Genomic DNA, 27,031 nt, shown 5'->3' with positions numbered 1-27,031 from the left:
AAAAACAAACAAAAAAACCCAAACACTTAAGTACATCTCCTGTTCTTTACAATATAATATTCCACAAAGTATGAGATAAGAATTCCTTGGAAAGCCATTTAACTCTTCAGAATTGGGCATTTTCTTCAAAAAAAAAAAGCGAAGTTCACCTTTTTCTTTTGCACTAATACGGTTTGATAATTAGAAATTATTCTGTATGATCCATGAGCTGTATCCTAAATTGATTTTTAAATAATTTATCAATTTTGTGAATAAGCCTAAAAAGAACATCCATCTTCCTTGACAAGATTAAAACAAAAAACAGTTTAGCTGGGACAACTAAGTAATCCAAAAGACCGGGTGGTTTTTACATTACATCCACGAGAAAAAACAACCCAAATAAAAGGCACTATTGTCCGTGATTTTTATTTTATTTATCCAGGTACTTACATTATATGGTTTTTGTCATCATAAACTTTATAGAAAGTCTGCAAAGACATGTCTGTAACAGCAATTAGACATCACTAGCTTTAAGTGGCTTGCTAAATGTAAGAAGATGCTATGCACTGTTAGGTACAACATACTTCTCAATTCAAAAAACTACATTCAGCAACGGTACTTGGGCATTAAAGTCACCAGTCAAGCTCTACTGGGTATTCCCCAGTAAGACATGCTGTACAGTGGCCAATCTTTCTAACACGAGACTTATTGGTTTTAAGGCTGTTTTGATTTTCTTGCTTTGCTTTGATACTTTCTTGCACAGATGATACCAACCCTTCCACAGAAAGATAAACCACACTGTCCGCTCCTAGGGGAAATAAAAGAAGACAATGAAACATTAAAAGCTACACTAGTATTAAACAAAATAAAAGCATCTTGAACATGTAGTCATGATATTACATGGTTTCTCTCCTTGTGGGTCACCTCCCCTGCAAGGAAAAGACTATAAAACAAGGTGTTAGGGGGTCACAATCACCTTGTCCTTTCCAATATTACTAAACTGGAGTAGGGGTCCCTTGTTGGCTAGACAGGAGGCGGGGGTTCTGGTATGGAAAAGACTGAGAACCACAATGTTACTCATTTTGTCAAAATGGAAACTAAATCCAAGCTGGTCATTGAGATTCTCTGAGCTCATAGCACATTGCCTCCCTGAATTAGCAATTATTCCAAGTTCATCTTGGAAGCAGCCACACACATAGCTGTTTCAAGCTGTCTTTGTTCCATAAGCAGAGCATCTATGACTTTTGTTCTTCTTGGTGTATTTGGCTATTGGGCCTTTGAGATAATGCAGTAAGTGGTTCACGTGAATGCTCTAGCAGGAGGAGAGAGTGTTTCACCCTCTCATTTTATCACTTTTGTTAATTACATTGTGAATGGATATTAAAATGTGATCCTCCAGCAAATTCATAATGCTTTATTTGTGCCATCACAATTAATGCCATGGGGGGGAAAGGCTGATTAAAAGATTAGACAGAAGGAGCAATGAAGTCAATCTTAAAAACACTAAAAAAACCCCTGTAAGTTTAAAGGCTTTTAACTACAGCTGTGTTTTTAAATTGGTAAGTTTTTAAAATCATTGCTACAGCACAAAACTATATATGATAACAGACATGCCCATTCACAAGCCATTACTGATCACTATTGCTCCATCATGATAATGCACATCTGTTATTTGCAATGGCACAAATAATAATTTTGGCATTTGTTCTCATTTTTTTTGTTCTGTAGCAAATATTGCTTACTGTAAAGATTCTAAAATACACTGCATTTATTTTATTTGTTTAAATCTTATAGTTTTAAGATGAGATGCCTTCAGCTCAAGAAAAATATTTACATAAATTCTACAATTTGAGTTTTAAGCAAAACCAGCAAGCATTTATAAATTTAGTAAGAATATTTTATTATGCTTAAATTTTCATCACTACTCTGTCTTCTTCAACTTATCTTCCTGAAATTTTGCATGCCACAGCTCAACACAAGTAGAGTTTTTCTGGGAAGTTTGGCAAGAATCAAAACAACTAGAACTTTGAAAGTGTATTTGTCGTTTACTTTTTGAAAGTTATTTGAGTGCTCTATATATTGTAAAGGAAGAACTATAAACTGCATCAGACAAAACATACAGCTGGTATCAATGTGATCTGGTGTGAGCAGTTCAACAAAAAATTCAGTAGCTCAGTTTTGGGGTTTTTTGGTTTGTTCTTTTTGGGAGGAGCGGGGATGTCAGTTTTTCCCCACTGAAAATTTGTGATCATGTTTTTCCTCATGACTGAAAAAACTCAAGGGGCGGGGGGTAAAACTATAGCATTTACCTATGTATTTTGCAAGGTCATGAAATTCAGGTCTGTTGGCAATGAGTTCTTCTTTTGTTGGAATATTTATTCCCATGTAACAAGGAAATTTTATGGGAGGTGAAGCCACACGAATGTGCACCTGAAAGAAAATGAATTTTCAATATTACATTACCAGTAAAAACTCGCACCTTGATAAAAGTCATTGCTGTTAGTTAATGTTATAATCAGACACGAAAGCCCCAACCCCTGAAAGGTGATCAGCAAAGGCAAAGCCCTGCCCCTATTTGGAGCCCCACATACATATAAGGATCCACTGTGTGCATTACATTTCAGGATCAGGGTCTTCGGTCTCTCCAGACTCCAAAATATCAGTATGGGTAAAGAAATTTAAGAAGTAACATTATTAAAGCCTTTAAAATGGCTTCTTAATTTTCAAATAAAACTATTTTGTCTTCACAAATTTGTTTTCTATTAAAAATAGATTTTATTTAAAGTGTGAGTAATCCAATTTAAATTAACAGAGCTACTCATGGTAATAAAAATAAGCACACGTGTAAACGTTCACAGGCTCTGTGCTTAGACAGTGTCTACTCATTGACAGCTTTGGTTATACAAAGCACATTTGCTTCTGTGACAGACTAGCACATTCTATTTCATATGTAAATCAAAGAAACAAATTAAACCAGAAGCAATATTTTTCTTGATATTTAGGACAAATGCCTAATTTACCTAAGAAGTAAGGTTAAAAACAATACCACAGCAGGAATAAGTAGTCGAAATATATAGCCGCCACACTGATTTTTAGATAAAACTATCAGTTTTCCATTCATTCTGGATTTGTCAGTTACATCTTAGGCCATGTCTACACTACCACTTTTGTCAGTATAATTTATTTTAATTCACCCGGGGGGGGGGGGGGGGGAGGACACAAACAAACCACTACTCCTGAGCAATATAAGTTACACCAACAGAAACGTTGGTGGGGACAGTGCTATGTTGATGGGAGAGCTTCTCCCACTGACACAGCTACCGCCACTCGTGGAGGTGGTTTTATGTCGACAGGAGAGCTCTCTCCTGCCAGCATAGAGTGGCCACACAAGCAATCTTACAGCAGCGCAACTGCATCAGTACAGCTATGCCGCTGTAAGCTCGCTAGTGTAGACGCACACTTACTTTAAAATAGAGCAGTACCCCCTTTATTCAAGTTTTTCTGCTGCAGATTTTCTTAAGATCAAGGAATCACACAAGAAACTTTTCACACTATTACATATTGTTGTGCATTTGCTTTCTTTGTTTTTATGGCTCTCTTTCTACCACACCTTGTGAGTGCACTAAGGGAAATATTCTGATGTGTAACTGAAACACTCCAACTTGTGTCTCCATTAAATTTCCCTTTACATCTGCATTACAACTGCTGAAAGTGAACTTACCTCCTTCGCACCAGATTCCCTGAGCAGCTTTATTATGGGTGAGATGGTATTGCCCCGCACAATAGAATCATCGATTAGCACAATTCTTTTGCCTTTAAAGTTATCAGATAGGACTCCAAATTTTTTTGCCACTCCAAGCTGTCTTAACCGCATGTTTGGCTGAATAAAAGTTCTTCCGACATACCGATTTTTACAGAGTACTTCAACATATGGCAGCCCACACTACAAGCAAAAGACAATTATACACACAGTTAAATAAAATAAATACATTAAAAAATAAGGATTAGGAATTGTAAAGATTTTTTTTAAAAGATGACCTGCAGATTAGGGCTAATCAAAGGCCTTTAGCTTGACCAACGTAGTGGCAACAGTGCACTGGTGCAGCATACCACAATATGAAACCCAGCTCACAGAAGACCCACATACACTATCTGACAGGAGGAAAACACCAAAACTAACTTACTGTAAAGGAGAGTCTAGCGTATTTCACAGAAAGTTAGAAACACTGGCGGGGAGGGGAAGAAATAAATATTAAAAATAATCCAGCCACAATACCTTTTGTGCATAACCTAGTGCTGCTGGTGTTGCAGATTCTGGTACTGTGCTAACCAAGTCTGCTTCCACTGGTGCTTCAACAGCAAGCTGCTGACCACATCTTCTCCTGACTGAATACACCATTTGACCTATGGACATTGAGGAGATAATAATTCTTTTCCTTTATGTAATTATGTTTTAACTTTCAGTTTGCACAGTACAGGAACTATTCCTATCAAATAAATTCTACAGTAAGTTTTAGGTAAATAGGAAGCCTCTAAAAAGTAATGAGAAATATTCACCACCACAAGTCACCTTACATCTTTCATCTCCTCCCATAATATCCATGTTGCTTTCCATCTTTCAGGCCACTGTGAGGACCAAATCCTTCTTGCCTTATTCAGGTGATCAGTCCCACTGACATTAAACAGAACTATTCACTTGAGCAAGACCAGCAGGATTTGAACCTGAATTTTTACTCTCTCCACATCCTGTTTTTGTTCTTGCATCAAATGGTTCTGCTAAGTAGCTTGACATTAGCACAGAATAGAGGCTTGTCCTATGAGAGCTTTACCAAGGTAGTGATCATAGGACAAGACTGATAGCTCCATGTACACTGAAAATGTACAGAACTAAAAATTTAATTAGAAAGAAGGATCCACAGGAATGGTTGCTTCTTGTAAGGAAAGATAAGATAAGCCACACTTCAAAAGCTTTAATAAGTCCTAAATATTTTTTTAAATGTTGTCTAAAATGATACAATAGTATCTTATATATTCATACATTTTAAGGCCAGAAGGGACCACTACATTATCTAGTTAGACCTCCTGAATAACGCGGGCCACAGAATTTCATCCAGTCACCCAGGTACTGAGTCCAATAACCGGGGTGAAAGTAACTTAAAGGATTTACCGTTAGGCTGGAGTCCCGAGTGGGGGCGTGGCCTCAACCTGAAGAGGTGGGACCTTTAAATCAAGATTTAAATGGCCCAGGGATCCCCACAGCAGCCCGAGCCCTTGGCCCTTTACATCACTGCAGGAGCCCTGCCGCTCCCCACAGTGGGCAGGAGCACCTGGCCCTTTAAAGCGCTGCCTGAGTCCGGCTGCCGGAGCCCCGGGTTAGCGGCGGCAGGGCTCCGGCGGTGATTTAAAGGGCTGGGGCTCCGGCCATTGCGGGGAGCCCCTGGCTCTTTAAATCACCTCTGCCAATAACTTGTGTTTGACTACAGCATACCTTCCAGAGAGGTGTCCAGTGCTGTTTCAAAGACATCAAGAGATGTACAATCCACCACTTTCCTTAGTAGTTTGTTCCACTGCTTAATCACTCTCACTTTTAAAAAAACTACACCTTGTTTCTACATTGAATTTGTTTGGCTTTAACTTCCAGCCATTGGATCCTGTTATGCCTTTATCTACTAGATTAAAATGACCTTTAGTTCCTGGTTTTCTCCCCAGAAAGTTACTGTGTTATAAGTACCTAAGTGCAAACACTTCTCGATCTTCATTTAAGAAGTTAAACATATTTCGCTCATTTAGTCTCTCACTGCAAGACCTTTATTTCCAGTCACCGAATCATTTTTGTGGCTCTTCTTTTCTGTACCCTCTCCAATTCTTCAACATCCTTTTTAAAATGTGACCACCAGATCTGGATGCAGTATTCTAGTATTGGACTCATCACTAAATGTATACAGAGAGAAAAATCTCTTCCTTCCTCCCTCCTAGTCACTACTCCTGTTTATATATCCAAGGATCGCATTAACCCTTTTTTGACATAGCATCACAGTGTGAGCTCCATGTTAAGCATCTTGTGCACTGTGACCCCTCAACTGTTTTCAGAGTCATTACTTTCCAGGATACAGTCCCCCATTTCAATAACGCCTGCATTCCTTGTTTACTACAGTTTATCTTCATACCTTCAAAAATGCTGTCGGGCCTTGCAAAATAAACATATTCAAAGATACAGAATGCTGATGGATCTCCTCCAGGTCTTGGTACAACATCCAGTGTTTGGACATCATGTCTGGATATCTTCACAATCTCCCCAGGGAGGACTTCACGATAATACCTTGAAAAGATATTTGCGGTATTTAGAAATTTCCATACACTTGCATGTTAGTTTTAGAATATAAACAAAGCCATGTTCTGCTAAACCCAGTCAACTTTGTGATATTCAGCAGTCACAAAATATTAGATTATTATTTTAAAGTTGACCTTTGGCTCCTAGCATTGGACTTTGCCAGCACTAATGCAAGACTAGTGCAGTAACATTGGCAGCCTGCATTAGTACCTGAAAATGGTAAATTTCCAGTCTTAGCACTAAATGGTTAAGGACATCCTCCCATTACATGAAACAGCCAAGACGACACTGAAATGCTTTATGTATATTAGTAGCAGTTATAAATTTAAGATAGAGTCAAGTCCTGGCCATCATGAGATGAATAAACTGGCTCTTAATTTAGTCTTGACTAGTTTAGTCACTTTTCTATGAAAGCTGAGTAACACAAATCATCCCATAAAATCAAATGGCCTGAATGAGGAATGTAGTCATAAGAGCTGTCACTACAGTCAGTAACTAGGGTCATGTCAGTATCAGAATAGAAGGTGGAAGGCAGCTACAACTGAATAAGGGCAGGATTACTGGAATATAGGTCTGCTGTTCCATATACTTAGATTATATCTTTTCATAATTAGAAGAAAATTGAATCTGGAGTCTTAATAAAAATATAATAAGCTCAGCGATTGCATTATTAAACATATTCTTAGATCTTCTATAAGCTGATCTTCTAACTACTGTTGTTTAAGTATATTGCAGAATTCCTCTAGGAGTGTCAATTGAAGCACCACTGCACATGCACCAGAATTCATGTACAGTACAAAAAATTTTTTTTCTTTTCCCCACAAAAAATAACTTTCTGCCTGAAAACTTCTGCAGTTCCACCTTTCACACCTCAGAGGCTGCTGTGGAGCCAGAACAGCCAGCAGACAGCTCCATTCACGCTCCATTCATCCCGCTCACGGAGCTATGTTAGGACTGACAGAGTGGGGCACAAGGCTGGGGGGTGGGGGGGGGGGAGGGTGGTGTCATAAGCTGGGGTTCAGAAGGGCTAGTGGGGGGGGGGCACAGACAGGGATGTGGGCTCAGGAGCGAGTGGGGTGACAGCTTTGAGCCAGGGACTGAATGCGAAAGGTTCCGCAGGGCCACATGGGGACGGGAACAGATGTGCCTGACTGAACAGGAAAGGCTTGGTCAGCCAGGGTCTGCATGGGGGAGGTTCCCCAGCTCCTTAACAATCCCTCCGTCCTGCCCAAAAATCACGTTCCATACTTCTCCCACCCACAGCCAACAACTTTCCAGATTCACTCCCAGACTCCTTCCTTCTTCCTCAGCTCCTCCATTACCCTTGGACTCCCCCAAGCCTATACACTCCTTCTGAGGGATGCAGGAAATAAGTTTCTGTATTGTAGTTTAAATGAATTGCTCAAAGTTCTGTATTAATATGCTAGTAAGGAATCTGTCAAAAAAAAAAAAAAAAAAGAAAACAATACCTGAATCTTTCTTTTTTGGGGGAATGTATTGTTACAGACATACTTGCTGACAGGTATTTTGAAATAAATTACAAAAATAATTGAAACTAGCATGATTATATTGTGTTATTTTGACAAATAAAATAAATATGCAGAATTTTAAAATATTGTGTGCAGAATTTTTAGGCACAGAATTCCCCCAGGAGTAAATTGAGTTTAGTTATCCAATTAATTGCATCCTATCACTAGAGGTTAAATGGCAAAAAAAGAACCAGGAGTTCATTTCCTAAGTACTTAGATTTTCAATTTTACTAAACATGAGTCAAGATATTCATATCTGAGTAATGTGGAAAAATATTCACTGCACATATCACACACCAGCAAGTCTTAAAACATGCAGATTAAGTGACTCTGATGAATGCTGGAGATGTAATTTAGAAGGGGATGCATATTCATTAGCCAGATACTAGAATTAGTGGGGCTAGCTGATAACATTGAGAAAGCTCTACAATACAACCGCATTTGCTCCAACCCCTCAGACAGAGACAAACACCTACAAGATCTCTATCAAGCATTCTTACAACTACAATACCCACCTGCTGAAGTGAAGAAACAAATTGACAGAGCCGGAAGAGTACCCAGAAGTCACCTACTACAGGACAGGCCCAAAAAAGAAAACAATAGAACGCCACTAGCTGTCACCTTCAGCCCCCAACTAAAACCTCTCCAATGCATCATCAAGGATCTACAACCTATCCTGAAGGACAACCCATCACTCTCACAGATCTTGGGAGACAGGCCAGTCCTTGCTTACAGACAGCCCCCCAACCTGAAGCAAATACTCACCAGCAACCACACACTACACAACAGAACCACTAACCCAGGAACCTATCCTTGCAACAAAGCCCGTTGCCAACTGTGTCCACATATCTATTCAGGGGACACCATCATAGGGCCTAATCACATCAGCCACACTATCAGAGGCTCCTTCACCTGCACATCTACCAATGTGATATATGCTATCATGTGCCAGCAATGCCCCTCTGCCATGTATATTGGTCAAACTGGACAGTCTCTACGTAAAAGAATAAATGGACACAAATCAGATGTCAAGAATTATAACATTCAAAAACCAGTCGGAGAACACTTCAATCTCTTTGGTCACTCAATTACAGACCTAAAAGTTGCAATTCTTCAACAAAAAAACTTCAAAAACAGACTCCAACAAGAGACTGCAGAATTGGAATTAATTTGCAAACTGGATACAATTAACCTAGGCTTGAATAAAGACTGGGAGTGGATGGGTCATTACACAAAGTAAAACTATTTCCCCGTGTTTATTCTACCCCCCACTGTTCCTCAGACGTTCTTGTCAACTGCTGGAAATGGTCCACCTTGATTATCACTACAAAAGGTTTCTCCCGCACCCCCCGCTCTCCTGCTGGTAACAGCTCACCTTACCTGATCACTCTCCTTACAATGTGTATGGTAACACCCATTGTTTCATGTTCTCTATGTCTATAAATCTCCCCACTGTATTTTCCACTGCATGCATCCGATGAAGTGAGCTGTAGCTCACGAAAGCTTATGCTCAAATAAATGTGTTAGTCTCTAAGGTGCCACAAGTACTCCTTTTCTTTTTGGGATTTATATGTAGTGCAAAAGGCCCCCATTGATGATGATTCTTAGCAGAAGTATCTCAGTCTCAGAAGGTAGGTCCAGAGTAAAGCAACTTTTGTTAAGAAAACAAAGATGGTACCAACAGTTAATTATTGGTACACGGAAATGACAGAACTCACCACAGAGGAACATATGTTGTAGCTTGTTTCTAGAACATCTCTCAATGTAATAGATTACTGAAGTTCAGACATTATTGGTTTCCAGTTTTTGCTCTGAATTTATTTTTACTTCTTGCAGTTTTTGCCTTGTTTTTCCACTTTAAGGGGACACAATTTTACTTACCAACATAACACTCAATTAGTGGCAGATTTGTTAAATGTCGGATTTGCAAATTAACTGTACATTCCTCATTATAGGTATGAATGATTTTGTTGATTTGACTGTAGTTTTTATTTTCACTGAAAATTAAATGTTTTTGCACAGAGAACATTTCTCCTGTTTCTTTTTTAACTATATACAGGGCTTGTCTTCACTAGAGTTAACTCCAGCATTGTCCCAACTTGAATCCTGCCTGCACATAAAAATCCATAATTTGAGTGTGGTGGAGCTGTCAGCTGAAGTGGCTAGTCTATCAGGAGGTATAGGCTACAGTTTGAGTCAACACAACCCACCAGCTGCTAATACAACCACTCTGTAGCTGGAATATTCATTTTACATTGTGGCTGTACTCACTTAGCTAAGCTAACTGAAAAGGAGTTAACTCTACAGTGAAGAGATACCCACACAGTCTTCTTTGCAGATGATTTCTGAATACACTATTGCCATACTTATTTAAATCCATAAACTGATAGATCTAATCTTTTATACTGTATGTGAATATTATCATTTGGCTATTTAAATCTCTATTCACTGTTTAAAGTGTTTACAGATCACCTTGTATGCGAAGGAACTTACTGTGCACCAATAGATAAAAAGCTGCAGGATTCGGAGGAGACCACCCATCCTTCTGTTTCGCTGTTTTTCTTCCCTATAATAAAATTTTCAATTATAGTTACATTATCTTCACAGGTCTTGGAATTATAATCACTAAACATGTTAAATTTCTGCAACAGTACTGGCCTGTTACATTTTGTAATCATGTACTTGGGCAAGTCAAATAGTCACGATTTCTGAATAGAAAGTTTGGAATTGAAAGTTGCTGTAACATTTCTTGAAAAACTGTTCTTTGGAAACATTATATAAAACTTGTCCTTGAGAGATTAGAAGAGCCAGTTTCACACAGTCACTGTTCATAAGGACAATTCGGAGAAATAAATTCCTTATCTCCACAGGACTTTCCCCCCCTACTTCCATCTCAATAAGTTTTTGGGGCCCTGGTGTATACACATGCTTTTTGTTTAGATAAGAAATTCCTTACTCTCCGTATATTAAGTGGTGGCTCCAATGCCACTGAAGTCAATAAAAGGGTGCCCTTGGACTTTAATGGGCATTCACTGGACCCAAAGTGAGAAGAATTCTCAAAGATAGGCAAATGAAAGGGAACAAATGGGCAGATCAACAACGTAACAGGATACAAACACTAATATACAGTATTTGGACATTGCGAATATTTTCTAAGAGATTACAAAAAATTCTCACACACAATCCTCCATGCCATATCAATTTCTTTGGACAAAGAATGGCTTTACACATTTTTTCCTGCAGTTAAAAATGTCAAGTTCCCATATCTTACAGCACACTAGGTCTTAAGGTTTTTCCTTGAAAATCACTGGTATCACTCAGGGCACTGAGATGGGAAGGTATGTACAATTCTCCTTTGGGATTATCTTCCACAAATGACCAGATTTTATCCTGACTCAGAACATTTTGGTTTACAAGAACATGCAGAGCCTTTATTCAAATTCCTATATTTGCGTTTTCACATTAACTCCTTGCCATAATATGTGGACAAGTGGGTTTCCCAGCTCCTTCCAGAAGAATCCCCCCCAAAAATAATTTTTCCTTCAATAAAACAAATAAGCACCAGTAGCCCAAAGCTAATAAGCAACCCTACAACAAAAAGGAGAAGAAATAGGGCCTGTATCCAGCCATCCCCACTTTTCTCCCAGGGCAGAGGGGAGAAATCTCTCTCCAATTATCTCTGCTGCAACTAGGCTGCCTCTCTCTGCTGCTGCCATGGGGGAAATGGGGATTTACTATTGTCAAGAGAGAAGGGGTGCTTCTGATTTCCTTTAAATTTGTTCCCACCATCAAAATGTATTTTGTATTTTATAAATCAACCAATATTGGGATATTACTGCATCCGATGTTCAGAGAGAGCAACATTTTAAAGAAAAGTTGCTCAACTGCATGAATGTGGACATGATTCCCCCATTAAGTGCAAATGTATTATTTATCTAGCTTTGTAAATGTAAACATACTTATGGCTGGTTACCCAGTCTTTACATAGGATTTACCTTTTCCACTCATACTGCCTACTGAAATGAGACGACCAATGCAGAGTGGACGATTCCCATAGGGATCACGTACTGCATAGATTATATCTTTATGCATCATTAGTAGTGAATATGAAGTAGGGGTTTCATTCATTAAATTTTTGATTCTGAAATGAGATTAAGTAAACATAATGGTATGTTACAGATGGCTGTATTCTGTTACTTACTACTGCTGTATTTTACACTCAGACAATACTCTTGTTTCTAATTCCAGCCCCTAACTACTTACCTTGCCACCCAGTCTGGGGTATCATCATTCTCGAGTGGAGGTGTGAATGCCAGCAGCTGGGTGATCAATTCGCTGTCAGAACTGGTCGACAGTCCCACACCATGTCTCATCAGCTTTTTTTTTTAAAGACAAAATATAGTGTTATCTGTCTATGAAACCATTGCACCATTTTTAGTTTAGCAAGAGTTACATGCCTGAAAAGTTGTTTTAATGTAGAAGTCACCAAGAACCAAAGAACGTGGATTATACTTTTGTCCAAGGAGCTGGTGCACAACATCGGCTCATATAAAATGACACTCTGAACTGCATCCCTCACCCTTCTTTTCACTGCTTTGCTTTACTGGTAACCAAAGCATAAAGCAAAGTTGACATTCTCTAATATCCACAGTGCTACTCAGGGTCTGGGGATTTTGTCACCTTCTCACTGCTGCTTACACATGGCAAACTGAAGCAGGGCACAGAGAACAGGTGAAGAGAGGAAGCACAAGTAAACAATGAAAGAAGAAATGACTGAAGAGAGAGTAAGGGGAAGGAGGGAAAAAACAACAACCTAAGATGTGAGAGACTGAATCAGACTTATGGTCCTTCTAGTCTGGTGTGCTCAACACACACGCTGCATTTAAGGAAGAGGAGAACCTGCAAAGTATCTAGCCTACTATTCATGCCTGTTCAATGCTTTGCACAGGAGGGTTCCCCTACCTAACCTTTGTAGATCTTGCATCCTGAAGAATAAGACTGGATACCATTTTTACTATTATCACATTTACAGCGATGCTTGAACATAAAATTAACCCATCATTTTGAAACCAGTCACAATATCTGTCTTGATACATTCTTGCAGCAGTGGTGGCATCCACAGACTGACTACATTCTACATAAAGTTCCATTACCTTTTCCAAGTCATAAATTTACAATTCTTTGATGTAGTAGTATGTTCCCTTGTTCTTTGAACAGGGTTAAAAGAGAAGCATCTGTGAGGTTTTAATTCTGCTCTGCAATATGTCCACTTCCTTCTTTATGGGCTATGATATCCAATTTTTGACTGTCTCCTTATGTGTTTATATCACTATAAATGACTATTTTCCACGACTATTTTCAATATAGCTTTCTCAAGGTGATGACAAAAAGAGATAATATTGCAGATGAGGACACATCAATGTATTAGATGATATTTTCTAAGCACTCTTTGCTTTCTCTAATGACTGCCGTGCAATGGGCAGTTTCAAACTGAGCTATTCATAACTGTATCTGGATTAGTTTTCCCTATTGGATCAACATTAACACAGAAAATAAAATAAAAGCAGATTATCCACCCCACAATGGGAGTTACAAATTAAAAACTTTGTTTCTCAGTGCACTGCCCAATCCATTAGTTTGAAGTTCCTCACCATTCTCTGTAGTTTTCAATGACCTAAAGCATTGTATGTCAGCTAGGAGATGTGACCAAGTTTTTGTCCATGTCTGCCTCCTACTCATTAATAAATGATACTGGAAAACCCAGGACTGATTCCTACCTTTCTTCTGAGTTGTTTAGCATTTATTAATTCACCATTGTGTGCCACAGCAATCTTCCCATGAAGAGTTTCTACAACGAAAGGCTGGCAGTTCTCTAATTCAGAGATTCCTGACGTGGAGTACCTGGTGTGGCCAATTCCAAGATTTGAAACATACAGCTTCTTCAGATTGTCTTCACTGAACACATGATTAATAAGACCCATTCCCTTGCAGGGAGGAAAAAAAAAAGACTGTGTATTTATTATTGTTTCCAGCAACACACTCATTATGCCAGCACTTTACAAGCAAAAACCAACAGCAACAAAACAAAAAAAAACCAAACAAACAAAAAAAAAGAGCTTACCTCTAGAGAGACAAGACAGACAGGCAGGTCACAGGAAAGGGGAACATAAGAAGTGGTCATGGAGGCAACTGGTTACATCAGGATAATACACAACGTAAGGGGGAGATTGTTTTGAACAGATTTTATTTTCAGACAGACAGACTGTCCCCAGTTACCACTCAGTAAGAAAATATCCTTTGAAAAACCATTAGCAGAAGAAAATTTGGGAATACTGTATGTATTTATATTCAAATGTAATTTTAAAAGCTCAACTGGCTTTGTCCTTTTAATGCTATTTTAAAGTTTAAAAGCTCAACTACATTTATTCTTTAATGCTATTTAGAGAGAGCACTATAAAACAAATATTTCAATATATTCTGTGCTTTTCCCCCCTGAGAAATAGGATAATACATTTAATCACCAGCACCATAATGAATTTGTTTTTATACCAGCTTCAGATTAATGTTTAAAAGACCCCATTATTTGTAATTCCGGCCACTGCTATAATTGGCACTCAACCTGAAAGAGCCAGAAAACTCTGTTGAAAAGTCTTCAGGTATCCAAGTTGACTTCTACGGCAGAAATGACTCAGAACTTTTATAGATAAGCCCCAGGAGATTCTAGCATATTCAATAGCCAAGGCAGTGCTCCTGTTGGCAACAAGCATTGTAAGGGAGGAATTTAAAAGCATACAGGCTCTAAGTAATTAAAGTACAGGACTGGGAAACAGGTGCTCCAATTTCTATTCAGAACTCTGGCACAGACTTTTTTTGTAACCTTCAGAAAGTCTCTTCATCTGTTTAAATCTCTTTATCTCTCTAAAATGTGGATGATATTTACTTCCTTTGAGTGTTATGAAGATTAATTCATTAAAGAGCTTTGAATGCCTTAGAAGCTCAGAATTATGTTTGAATCTGATAATTAGAGGAAGGAGAAGAGAGGTTAGCACGAACAGAATTTCAATGTAAAAAGTAAAACGCTACTGTGGCAACAGATAAATACAAGGCAAGGCAAAAAGAGCAAGCTCTGGCCTACACACCAAGCTACACTGGTTTAACTAAGGCCATGTCTACATTACAGCTGCTACAGCACCACAGCTATGGCACTGCTGTAGCACCAGAGTGTAGACGTTTCCTTCATCAATGGAGTTACTCCCCCTCACCCTGGCTACATTTACATTGGGGGTTAGATTGACCTAACTATGGTGCTCAGGGCACAAAATTTTTCATAGCCCTGAACGATGTAGCTAGGTTGACCTAATTTAAGTGAAGACCAGACCAAACAGTGTGGCTTTAGACCAATTCAGTTACATCAGTGCAGAACCCTGCATAGACTCTTAATTTAAAATGGTCTGAGAGTCAGGTCAGTAAATTCAAAAGTGCAAGCTAAGCAGAAGTAACCAATTTTAAACTAATAAAAGTATGTTCTACAGGGATTTGCACCAGTTTAATTAAATCAATTTTTAAACCAGAACAACTTCAAGGATAAGACCATATTCACTGGTTTGTGCCCTTCAAGTTTTCTTTTTTAAATAATAGTAACTGTAGAATTTAAATACTGCAGCCAAGACATATCCCAAGGATAAGAGAAATCATATTATGCAACTGCTGTAATATCAAAGCTTTCTGAGATGATGCAGTCATCATATTTAATTCTTAATATTGATATGCTTAGATGTCATTCTCCACAGCTCTTATGGAATCAATATAAAGTATTATAGTATCTGCCAACATTTTATTCTCAGCACGTTACTTTTTACTCAGAGGCTAAAGGAAGTGCTAACGGTAGAAGTGGAAATCTCTCAACCTAAAAAGAAGTGGAAGCTCAAAACAAGAACAGGGTCTGTCATAAATATAAAGGGAAGGGTAACCACGTTTCTGTATACAGAACTATAAAATCCCTCCTGGCCAGAGGCAAAACCCTTTCACCTGTAAAGGGTTAAGAAGCTAGGATAACTTCGCTGGCACCTGACCAAAATGACCAATGAGGAGACAAGTTACTTTCAAAGCTTGGGGGGGGGGGGGGGGGAAGGGTCTGTGTGATGCTTTTGCTGGAAACAGATCAGGAATGCTCTTCAGAACTCCTGTAAAAAGATAGTAAGCAATCTAGCTAGAAATGAGTTAGATTTTCTTTTGTTTAATGGCTGGTAAAATAGCTGTGCTGAATGGAACGTATATTCCTGTTTTTGTGTCTTTTTGTAACCTAAGGTTTTGCCTAGAGGGATTCGCTATGTTTTGAATCGGATTACCCTGTAAGGTATTTACCACCCTGCTTTTACAGAGGTGATTCTTTTACTTTTTCTTTAATTAAAGTTCTTCTTTTAAGAACCTGATTGTTTTTCCATTGTTCTTAAGATCCAAGAGTTTGCGTCTGTATTCACCTATGCAAATTGGTGAGGATTTTTATCAAGCCTTCCCCAGGAAAGGGGGTGTAGGGCTTGGGGGGGAAGACATCTCCAAGGGGGCTCTTTCCCTGTTCTTTGTTTAACACGCTTGGTGGTGGCAACATAGGGTTCAAGGACAAGGCAAAGTTTGTACCTTGAGGAAGTTTTTAACCTAAGCTGGTAAGAATAAGCTTAGGGGGTCTTTCATGCAGGTCCCCACATCTGTACCCTACAGTTCAGAGTGGGGAAGGAACCTTGACATGGTGGCAGTGGTGGGATCAATTTGAGATTTTTTTGGGATCATTTTGAAACAGAAGCACAATAGGATTTTAAAAGGGCATTTTTTTCCCCTTTGGGCTGCTTGAAAGCAGGTTTTAAGCTGAAAGCAATTAGAGTTTTTTTGTCTCTGCCAGGGGGCCAGAGCAGCAGACATAACAAAAGGGATCATTCTTTTTGAGCTGGAGTTTTCTCTACCTAAAGGCAGGGTAGTTAACCGCCTGCAGGGAAATTCACAAGTTTTTCACAGACCTGAAGTGTTTTTTTTGTTTGTTTGTTTTTTAAGCTAAGAGCAACTAGAGGGTTTTTCTGTCTATTTGCCTGGAGACAAAGGATTTTTCTGTAGGCTGAGAATAGCTATCATATCACAGCACAAAAATTTTACAAGCCAGTTTTTTGTTTGTTTGTTTGTTTTAAACTCTTGGGTGTAAAGTTAGTTAAAAACAGAGAGGCTAAGATGACAGAATCCAAGGCGGAAAAAGCCAAAGAGGCTGCCCACAGGAGAGCTATGGAGGTAAAGGAAAAAGAATGGAAGCATGCTGAGGAGGAAAGGGAGGCTGCCCACAGGAGAGAACTGGAGGCAGCGGAAGAGGCAGAAAAACCCAAGAGGCTGCCCACAGGAGAGCTATGGAGGCAAGGGAAAAAGAACTGGAGGAAAAGGAAAAAGAGAGGAAACATGCACTGGAGATGGAGAAGGCAAAGGCTCAGCAGAATATACCAACAAACCCTAGCAATCCTTCTCCAGGTACCGCCTCACATCCCAGGAAGTTCCCCACCTACAAGCCAGGTGCTGATACTGAGGCCTTCTTAGAAAACTTCGAAAGGGCCTGCCTTGGGTACAACATCTCTACAGATCAATACATGGTAGAGCTGAGGCCGCAGCTCAGTGGACCCTTAGCTGAGGTGGCGGCTGAAATGCCTAAGGAACACATGAACAAGTATGAACTGTTTAAAACCAAGGCGAGAGTCAGCATGGGGCTAACACTCAAGCATTCCCATCGGCGGTTCAGAGCCCTAACGTGGAAACCAGACGTGTCATTTACCTGACATGCCTACCACATTGTGAAACATTGGGATGCCTGGATATCAGGAGCAAGTGTTGAATTTCCAGTAAATTTGCCCTTCCTAATGCAAATGGAGCAGTTCTTAGAGGGTGTTCCTGAGGAAATAGAAAGATACATCCCAGATGGGAAGCCCATAACTGTAATTGAGGCAGGGGAGATTGGAGCCAAATGGGTGGAGATGGCAGAAAAGAAAAAAAACTAGTAGCAGTGGGGGCGAATATCAGAAGGGGCAAACTGGAACAAAACAGGTGGAGGGAGGAGAGAGGAACAATCCTGGTTGCAGTTGGAGTGGAGACCAGAAGAGACAACCTCCGACCTCACCCTTCTACCAGGGACAGCCCAAGGCCTCAACTACACACCAAGGAACACTCCTGACACCTTATCGTCCTGCCACACCGTTCTCCAGCAACCAACCTCGCCCCAGTGACCTGTCAGCTGGACGATGAATTAAAAGTACTGAAGGATAGGAAGAAAAGTAGGATTAAAGACAAAAGGCTATGAGATACCTCCCCCTCTCATCTGTTATTGGAGTAAGCAAAGATTGAGCCAGTTTATCGGCCGAGAGCTTGCATCAAGCCAGGATTCTCATTCCTGGATTTTGTTTCTCCACTGTGAGCGAAGTAGGACACTCATGTTCTACTTGAGGGACCTGTTAGTGTGAGAGCTCTGTCCTGCTGGGCACGCTCCCACTTCCTGGAACTCAGAACCTTCTGGTACTGAAGTCAGAAGGAGATCTGGGCAGAAGATGCAGTTTTAACTGACACCGCTCCAATTCCTACGTTCCTTCCAGGAGGGTAGTTGGTTAACTTGTATTTCACTTCCTGACATCAGCTCAGTGTAAATATAGGAAGTAAATTCTCTAGAGCATATAAAGTGCTTTGGCCTAAGATCTTTTTGGGCTTGGCCATTTTAGGCCTGGTGGCACCCTCTGGATTTCTATCAGGTTGGAAATAGATGAGGGAAATCTGAAAAATCCTCCCAGTCTCTGGATCTATTAATTTGTGTGCAGCATTCAACTCTTCAAAGTGTCTGCCATGATATTTACTAAAGCCAGAGTCAGTCATAGATGCATCTGCTTCCAGGCATTAATCTAGTTTCAAGGATTGTGGTTTTTTGTTTCACTCTTTTCCCTCCATTCCACTAGAACTCTGCTGGTTTCACACATTAGTACCTAGAACTGCCAGCACCAAACCCTTTCAACTCACCAGAGCTAAACACATTAGAAGAAAGGGGCTCTGGTGTTGACAGCTCCAGAACAGATTGCTTTTTACTGGAGCAAAAGATTAATTTCAGTGTTGTTGGAGCTGTATTGGTCCCAGGATATTAGAGAACAAGGTGGGAGAGGTAATATCTTTTACTGGACCAACTTCTGTTAGTAAAAGAGACAAGATATTGCCTCACCCACCTTGTTTCTTCAAAAGCTTGAAGTGGACTTGAAGGATAACCTGGTCTGAGTTTTGTTGTTGATTTTTTTAAAATAAGTTTAAGCTTGGTCTATACAACAACAAGTTAAGGAACTGAACTCGGTACTCTTATTATGACAAATTTTTGTTATTTCCTGTCTCTTTCTTATTATTCCTATTTCCTGGAACAAGCAGAGACTCTCCTTGTGCACCTCAGGTGGAAACGTGTTATTTTTCCTCCGATTTTTCCTTTGAGTACTCCTTATTTCGCTCTATTTTAAAGACTGGATTTTTATGTAAAGACTAGATCTTTACTTCTTAAAAATGGCAACAAATTAGTAAAAAGTCCTTAAAATTTTACCTTGTGCACTTTGAATGTTTGGGCTGAGTCTCCATCACTTGTCACAATTCCACCACTTTCTTGGCCCCTGTGGACAAAATTAGCATAAATACTGAATGGCTCACTGAGCACAACATTCAAACAAAATATTAACTTATGAAGCGTAAAAGAACATAACCGTTTTTGTTTAAAATGTCTTAAGTACTCCATTTTTATAGACTTATCAAAACTATGTTTTTTGTATGTTCATGTTGCACTTTATTATAAAATATTTAAGGCTCAATCCAAAGCACACTGAAATCAATTAAAAAAAAAAGTCTTTCCATTAATTTCAATGGGTGCTGGATCTGGTCCTTACTGCTGACTTTCTATAGTCTAAATTTCAAGGTGAACATAAAATACTACCAGCTCCTTAAATTGAAATGCCAGGCAGCCCAATGGCCAGTCACACCAGCCACTTGTGTGGCCCTGCAGCCAGCCGCACCAGCTACACTGGCTGCTGCTAAGGTGGCCAGGGAAGGCAGCTGGCCCTGGAGGGGGCCTCCCAGAGCAGAAGCCCCCCAGCTAAGATTTAGTCAGGGGTATTCATAGTACAAGTCATGGACAGGTCACAGGCCATGAATTTTTGTTTATTGCCTGTGACCTGTCCACGACTTTTATTAAAAATACCTATTACTAAATTGTAGCCTTAACAATAAATCGATGCAGATGTGGTCTTTGGGTTACTGGTAAATTCCCAATGCAACCTTTAATTGCTCAAAAATTGAATACCCTGAAATAAAAATGTCTGTAGAATGCGCTTACAAGCTGTAGCCAAGAAAAAACATACACTAAATGAAGTACTTTAATGAAGATGAAAGGGAAAGAAAATGTATCTATTAGATTACTTAAATATAAAACAGCTAAAGGTCTTGTATAATAGGATGTGATTTTGCTCTCACATTAAACTAGTATAACTCAACTGGCATCATTGGAGTCATTCTCGAGTTATACTACTGTAACAGCTTGTCTACTTGAAAAGTTAATTCGGATTAACGCAGGGCATGCATTTAAAGTGCAGTAACTATTCTACAATAATTTTATGTATCGAAAAGACCTTATAAAAAACAGGAGAATAAGGTACAAATGTTCAATATGCTTGATCCCAACAATAACTTAATATTTTCCACCACTGATTATGTCCAAGTCTCAAAGATATTTTAGAAGGCCATGTCTACGCTACGAAAGTACTCCGATTTTACAGAAGTCGATTTTTGGGAACAGACTGTATAAAGTCGAGTGCATGCGTCCACACTAAACACATTAATTCGGCGGTGTGCATCCACAGTACCGTGGCAAGTGTCCCACAGTTCCCACAGTCCCCACTGCCCATTGGAATTCTGGGCTGAGCTCCCAATGCCTGATGGGGCCAAAAAATTTGTTGCAGGTGGTTATGGGTAAATGTCGTCAGTCAACCCTCCCTCCATGAAAGCAACGGCAGACAATCATTTCATGCCCTTTTCCCTGGATTGCCCGAGCAGACGCCATAGCATGGCAAGCATGGAGCCAGTTCAGCTCACCATTCAGTTATTCAGTTCAGCAGTTATGACCATTGTAAGCACCTCGCGCATTATCGTGCAGTTTATGCGAAACCAGCACCTGAAAAACCAGGCGAGGAGGCAACGGCAGCGCGGTGATGAGGACATGAACGCAGATTTCTCTAAAACCACGGTCCCCGGCAATTTGGAGATCATGGTGTTACTGGGGCAGGCTCATGCCGTGGAACGTCGATTCTGGGCCCAGGAAACAAGCACAGAGTGGTGGGACTGCATAGTGTTGCAGGTTTGGGACGATTCCCAGTGGCTCCGAAACTTTCACATGCGTAAGGGCACTTTCATGGAAATTTGTGACTTGCTTTCCCCTGCCCTGAAGCACAAGAGTACCAAGATGAGAGCAGCCCTCACAGCTGAGAAGCGAATGGCAATAGCCCTCTGGAAGCTTGCAACACCAGACAGCTACCGGTCAGACGGGAATCAATTTGGAGTGGGCAAATCTACTGTGGGGGTTGCTGTGATGCAAGTAGCCAACGCAATCATTGAGCTGCTGCTATCAAAGGTAGTGATTCTGGGAAATGTGCAGGTCATGGTAGATGGCTTTGTGCAATGGGATTCCCTAACTGTGGTGGGGCTATAGATGGAATGCATATCCCTATCTTGGGACCAGACCACCAGGGCAGCCAGTACATATACCGCAAAGGGTACTTTTCAATGGTGCTGCAAGCACTGGTGGATCACAAGGGACGTTTCCCAACATCATGGCTGGGAAAGGTTCATGATGCTCGCCTCTTCAGGAACTCTGGTCCGTTTAAACGGCTGCAGAAAGGGACTTACTTTCCAGACCAGAAAGAATGGTTGGGGATGTTGAAATGTCTATCGTTATCCTTGGGGACCCAGCCAACCCCTTAATGCCCTGGCTCATGAAGCCATACACAGGCACCCTGGTCAGTAGTAAGGAGCTTTTCAACTGTAGGGTGAGCAAGTGCAGAATGGTGGTAGAATGTGCATTTGGATGTTTAAAGGGTCGCTGGTGAAGTTTACTGACTCACTCAGACCTCAGCGAAACCAATATTCCCATTGTTATTGCTGCTTGCTGCGTGCGCCACAATCTCAGAGAGTAAGGGGGAGACGTTTATGGCCGGGTGGGGGTTGAGGCAAATCGCCTGGCTGCTGAGTACACGCAGCCAGACACCAGGGCAGTTAGAAGAGCACAGCAGGAAGCGCTGCGCATCAGAGAAGCTTTGAAAACCAGTTTCATGACTGGCCAGGGTACTGTGTGACACTTCTGTTTGTTTCTCCTGGATGAAAACCCGCCCCCTTGGTTGCCTCTAAATTCCCTGTAAGCCACCTGCCCTCCCCCCTTCAATCACAACTTGCTTGCAAAGGACATAAAGTCACTATAGTTTAAAAAACATGTATTCTCTTTTAATTGATTATAAAAACAGGGAGATAACTCACAAGGTAGCCCGGGTGCAGTTTGGAAGGAGGGTAGGAGGGAAGAAAAAGACCACTTTAAAACTTGTTGAAAGCCAGCCTTCTGTTATTTAGGCTGTCCACTAGGGAGGAGAGGTTGGGTGCCCAGAGGGCCCCCCCCACATTCTTGGGTATCTGGGTGAGGAGGCTATGGAACTTGGGGAGGAGGGTGGGTGGTTAAACAGGGGCTGCAGTGGCAGTCTGTGATCCTGCTGCCATTCATTAACCTCCACCAGATGCTGGAGCATGTCCATTTGATCCCGCAGTAGCCCCAGCGTTGCCTCATGCCTCCTCTGATCTTCCTGCCACCACCTCTCCTCACATTCATCAGCCCCTTTCCTGTACTCTGCTCTTGTGTCCCTCCACACATTCTGCTGAGCTCTGTCAGTGCCGGAAGACTGCATGAGCTCAGAGAACATTTCATTGTGTGTGCGTTTTTTTCGCCGCCTTATCTGAGATAGCCTTTGGGACGGAGGAGGGAGGCTTGAAACATTTGCAGCTGCTGGAGGAAAAAAAAGGAAGTGAAGTATTGAAAAAGATACATTTTACAGAACAATGGCTATACTCTTTCACGGTGAACAACACTATTCACATTACATAGCATATGTGACTTTGGTACAAGGTCGCATTTTGCATCTTATATTGAGTGCCTGCGGCTTTGGTGTTAGAGATCACACATGCAGTGCCAGGCAACAGAATTCGGCTTGCAGGTGGCCATGGTAAGCCATAGTCTTTCAGCTTCTGCAACCATCCTAACAGCAGTGCCCTCCTCTCCCATACCAAGCAAAGCACGCTGAGTTGGCCATTTAGTGCTGCGGTTTTCTAGTTAATGTGCAGCAGCAGAAACCAAACTAACCCACCCCCCCCGATCCAATTCTCTGGGATGATTGTTTTACTCCTCACCCCACCACAAGGCTGGTATCAGGGAAGATCCCTGCTAGCCAAACGTGAACTTCTCAGCGCCAATGCCACCCTGCCCCCGCCCCCCCATGCTAACTGCGGGGAGGATTTCTTTTCAGCCATAGGCAAACAGCCCAGCAGGAACGGCCACCTCTGAATGTCCCCTTAATTAAATTCCCCTATTTCAACCAGGTTACCATGAACAATATCACTCTCCTGAGGATAACACAGAGAGACAAAGAACGGATATTGCTTGAATGCCAGCAAACACCGGGACCACATGCTGCCAGGCTTTGTCACGCAATGATACCAGATTACTTGCTACTAGCATGGCGTGGTAAAGTGTCCTACCATGGACGACGGAATAAGGCTGCTCTCCCCAGAAACCTTCTGCAAAGGCTTTTAAAGTACCTCCAGGAGAGCTTCATGGAGACATCCCTGGAGGATTTCCGCTCCATCCCCAGACACATTAACAGACTTTTCCAGTAGCTTACTGGCCATGAATGCATCCCAAGTCCTCAAGGCTACTTAATCATTAAAAAACGCTTGCTTTTATAACATGTATTATATTTTAAAAAGGTACACTCACCAGAGGTCCCTTCTCCAGCTTCGTTGGGTTGGGAGGGTATTTCAGTCAGGGTCATAAAAAGATCCTGGCTGTCGGGGAGAACGGTGTGCTGTGTGCTCTCCTCAAGCTCCTCCTCATCTTCCCTGTCCGCAAAACCCTCAGGCATGGTGGAGAGTACCCCATCACTGGAGTCCACGGACAGGGTGGGGTAGTGGTGGCGGCCCCCCCTAGAATTGCATGCAGCTCAGCGTAGAAGCGGCATGTCTGGGGCTCTGTCCCGGAGCGTCCGTTTGATTCTTTGGTTTTCTGGTACACTTGTCTGAGCTCCTTAAGTTTCACACGGCATTGTGTTGCATCCCTGCTGTAGCCTCTGTCCCCCATGGCCTCGGAGATTTTTTGAAATGTTTTGGCATTTCGTCTTTTGGAATGTAGTTTGATAGCACGGATTCCTCTCCTCATATAGCGATCAGATCCAGTACCTCCTGTGCGGTCCATGCTGGAGCTCTTTTTCGATTCTGAGACTGCATGGTTACCTGTGCTAATGAGCTCGCCTGGCCAAACAGGAAATGAGATTCAAAAGTTCCCAGGGCTTTTCCTGTACACCTGGCCAGTGCATCCAAGTTCAGAGTGCTATCCAGAGCGGTCACAATGGTGTACTGTGCGATAGCTCCCAGAGGCCAATACCTTAGCGTCCACACTAACCCTAATTCGAAACGGTGATGTCGATTTCAGCGCTAATCCCCTCGTTGGGGAGGATTACAGAAATCGGTTTTAAGAGCCCTTTATGTCGAAAAAATGGCTTCGTTGTGTGGATGGGTGCAGGGTTAATTTGATTTAACGCTGCTAAATCCGACAAACTCATAGTGTAGACCAGGCCTAAGTCATTAATACCACCTGTGTGTAAAGTCAATTTTTAAAAATATAAAAATAAACTAGGGCTGTCAATTAATTGCAGTTAATGCACGCTATTAACGCAAAACAAATTAACTAAATTAAAAAACAAACAGTCATGAATAATTGCTGTTTTAATCACACTGTTAAACAATAACAGAATACCAATTTAAATTTAATATAAATATTTTTGGATGTTTTTCTACATTTTCAAATATATTTATTTCAATTACAACATAGAATACAAAGTGTACAGTGCTCCACTTTATATTATTTTTGGTTACAAATATTTGAACTGTAATAAAGATAAAAGAAACCTTTTTCAATTCACCTCATACAAGTCTACTCAGTCCTACTTCTTGTTCAGCCAAATCAGTAAAACAAAACAAGTTTGTTTACATTTATTAGAGATAATGCTGCCCTCTTATATACAATATCACCTGAAAGTGAGAACAGGCATTTGCATGACACTGTTGTAGCCGGCGTTGCAAGGTATTTATGTGCCAGTTATGTTAAACATTTGTATGCCCCTTCATGCTTTGACTTGTAGGCTCTAAAGTTTTGCATTTTTTAACACAGCTGTACTCAAAAACAAAACAAATTGACATCTGTAAATTTCACTTTCACGATAAAGAGATTGCATTACAGTATGAGTACTGTACTTGGACGAGATTGATTGAAAAATACTAGTTTTTAAATTTTTTTACAGTACAAATATTTGAAATAAATACAAAATTGAGCACATTTTGTATTCCGTTTGTTTTAACCTCATAATTGTGATTTTTTAAAAATAGTTGACAACCCTAAGACGACCACTTTTGTCCAAAAAATTATTTGCTATTGTTTCTTGTACTACCAAATGTTATTATAACAAAGAAGTTACAGAAAAAATTCTTTCCTGCCCTCACCAGTTTACTTTGCTCAGAAAAATGAATCTGTAGACACAAAAATTGACAGAAAAACTTAAAGGTGGGTGTAGTACACTCATCGACTTTAAACAGAGAGTTTTTAAAATTTAGGCCATTTCTATGTTGATCATGGCCCTCCAAATATCATGGCAAAATCAAATAAAGAAGGATGGTTGCAGTTAACCTTCGGTGTAATGCCTCTGATTTTCACTGATTAAAACTCTGAATCCAACCCTCACCACCTCCCCCCGCCCCGGCAACCCCTGTCTCCCCCAACACACACACACACACACACACACACACACACCCTTAATAGGCAGTGAACCCTCTGAGATAGGCTGTGCAAAGCTTTTCAGGGGCTCTGTACCCCATCCAGCAAAGCTATACTCGATAGGTTCTTTTGAAGTCAGTAATGGCTGGAGAAGGAATGGAACTGGTAGAATCATGGCTGTGCAGATCAACTAACCAAGCCAAGCAACCTCCTTACTCAAGTGAAAATATGCAGCAAGGGGCCTCCACTTCTAGTCTATCAGATTCTGTTCTCCCCTTTTGCTTTCCTTAGAGTTCTCCAGCATAGAGCCCATATACCTGAGCTGCGGGCAGGAACTAGGATTTGGTCCTTAGTACAGTACCCATATGGCGCTAAAAAGGTAAGTTTCATTAACATGCAGCCTATATCATCGTACCTCTTTAGCCTTAAGCAGTAGAGTAGATCTGCCCTAAGTCGACCTAGCTTACGTCATTCAGATGTGTGAAAAAGTCCCCCGCTCTCCCAAGGCAACACAAGTTTTTTGCTGTCCACACTGGCGCTATGCTGACAAGAGCGTGCTCTCTCATCAACATAGCTTCCACTTCTAGCTGAAGTGGAGTAATTATGCTGATGGGAGAGCACTCTCCTGTCAGCATAGCGCATCCTCACCAGACGCAATACAGCTGCGCCGATGTAGTGCTGTAGTGTAGACCTGCCCTTAGTTTTCAGCTTTTTTGTTTAGCTCAGTTGTACTCATGAACAATGCTAGAATAAAATAGGAGTTTTATAAAATACAGGCACACAATTTAAAACGTGGATGATTCCAATGTGTATTTTTAATGCTAATAAAATATCAAATGCAATCATAATTTGTAACTTAATGAGAACTCTTACCAACATCTTTTAGGTTCCAAAATGTAAAACTGGCTGCAAACAAAAACTGCTACAATGTCGAATTAATTCCTAACAAACTACAACACGAGATAATCTTAAAAAAAAAAAGAACGCATTTACTTTCTTTCTTAAAACATTCATTAAAAAGAATGCTCATACTTAAAACATTGTTCATAAGAAGGGTTAAAGCAAGTAGACACCCTGAGT

The 27,031-nt window shown here is 40.7% G+C and overlaps 1 protein-coding gene across 1 annotated transcript in view; it reads right to left on the bottom strand.

Annotated features, from left to right (window-relative positions):
• Positions 1 to 374: 374 nt before the first annotated feature.
• The window catches only part of PPAT (phosphoribosyl pyrophosphate amidotransferase), a 69,668-nt gene continuing 43,011 nt past the window's right edge, over positions 375 to 27,031 (bottom strand). The window contains exons 2-11 of the mRNA XM_074951364.1: positions 19,427 to 19,493; positions 13,617 to 13,823; positions 12,103 to 12,215; positions 11,835 to 11,980; positions 10,333 to 10,405; positions 6,147 to 6,298; positions 4,256 to 4,383; positions 3,701 to 3,922; positions 2,289 to 2,409; positions 375 to 787 (exon numbers count right to left, since the gene is read on the bottom strand). Coding sequence (XP_074807465.1) covers positions 612 to 787; positions 2,289 to 2,409; positions 3,701 to 3,922; positions 4,256 to 4,383; positions 6,147 to 6,298; positions 10,333 to 10,405; positions 11,835 to 11,980; positions 12,103 to 12,215; positions 13,617 to 13,823; positions 19,427 to 19,493 — 1,405 coding nt within the window. The 3' untranslated portion in view covers positions 375 to 611. The remainder of the gene's footprint in view (positions 788 to 2,288; positions 2,410 to 3,700; positions 3,923 to 4,255; positions 4,384 to 6,146; positions 6,299 to 10,332; positions 10,406 to 11,834; positions 11,981 to 12,102; positions 12,216 to 13,616; positions 13,824 to 19,426; positions 19,494 to 27,031) is intronic.

Source organism: Natator depressus, chromosome 4 (assembly GCF_965152275.1).
Source record: "Natator depressus isolate rNatDep1 chromosome 4, rNatDep2.hap1, whole genome shotgun sequence".
NCBI lineage: Eukaryota > Metazoa > Chordata > Testudines > Cheloniidae > Natator > Natator depressus.
The sequence above is the reverse complement of the archived record's forward strand: the minus strand, read 5'-3'. Positions and strand labels throughout refer to the sequence as shown.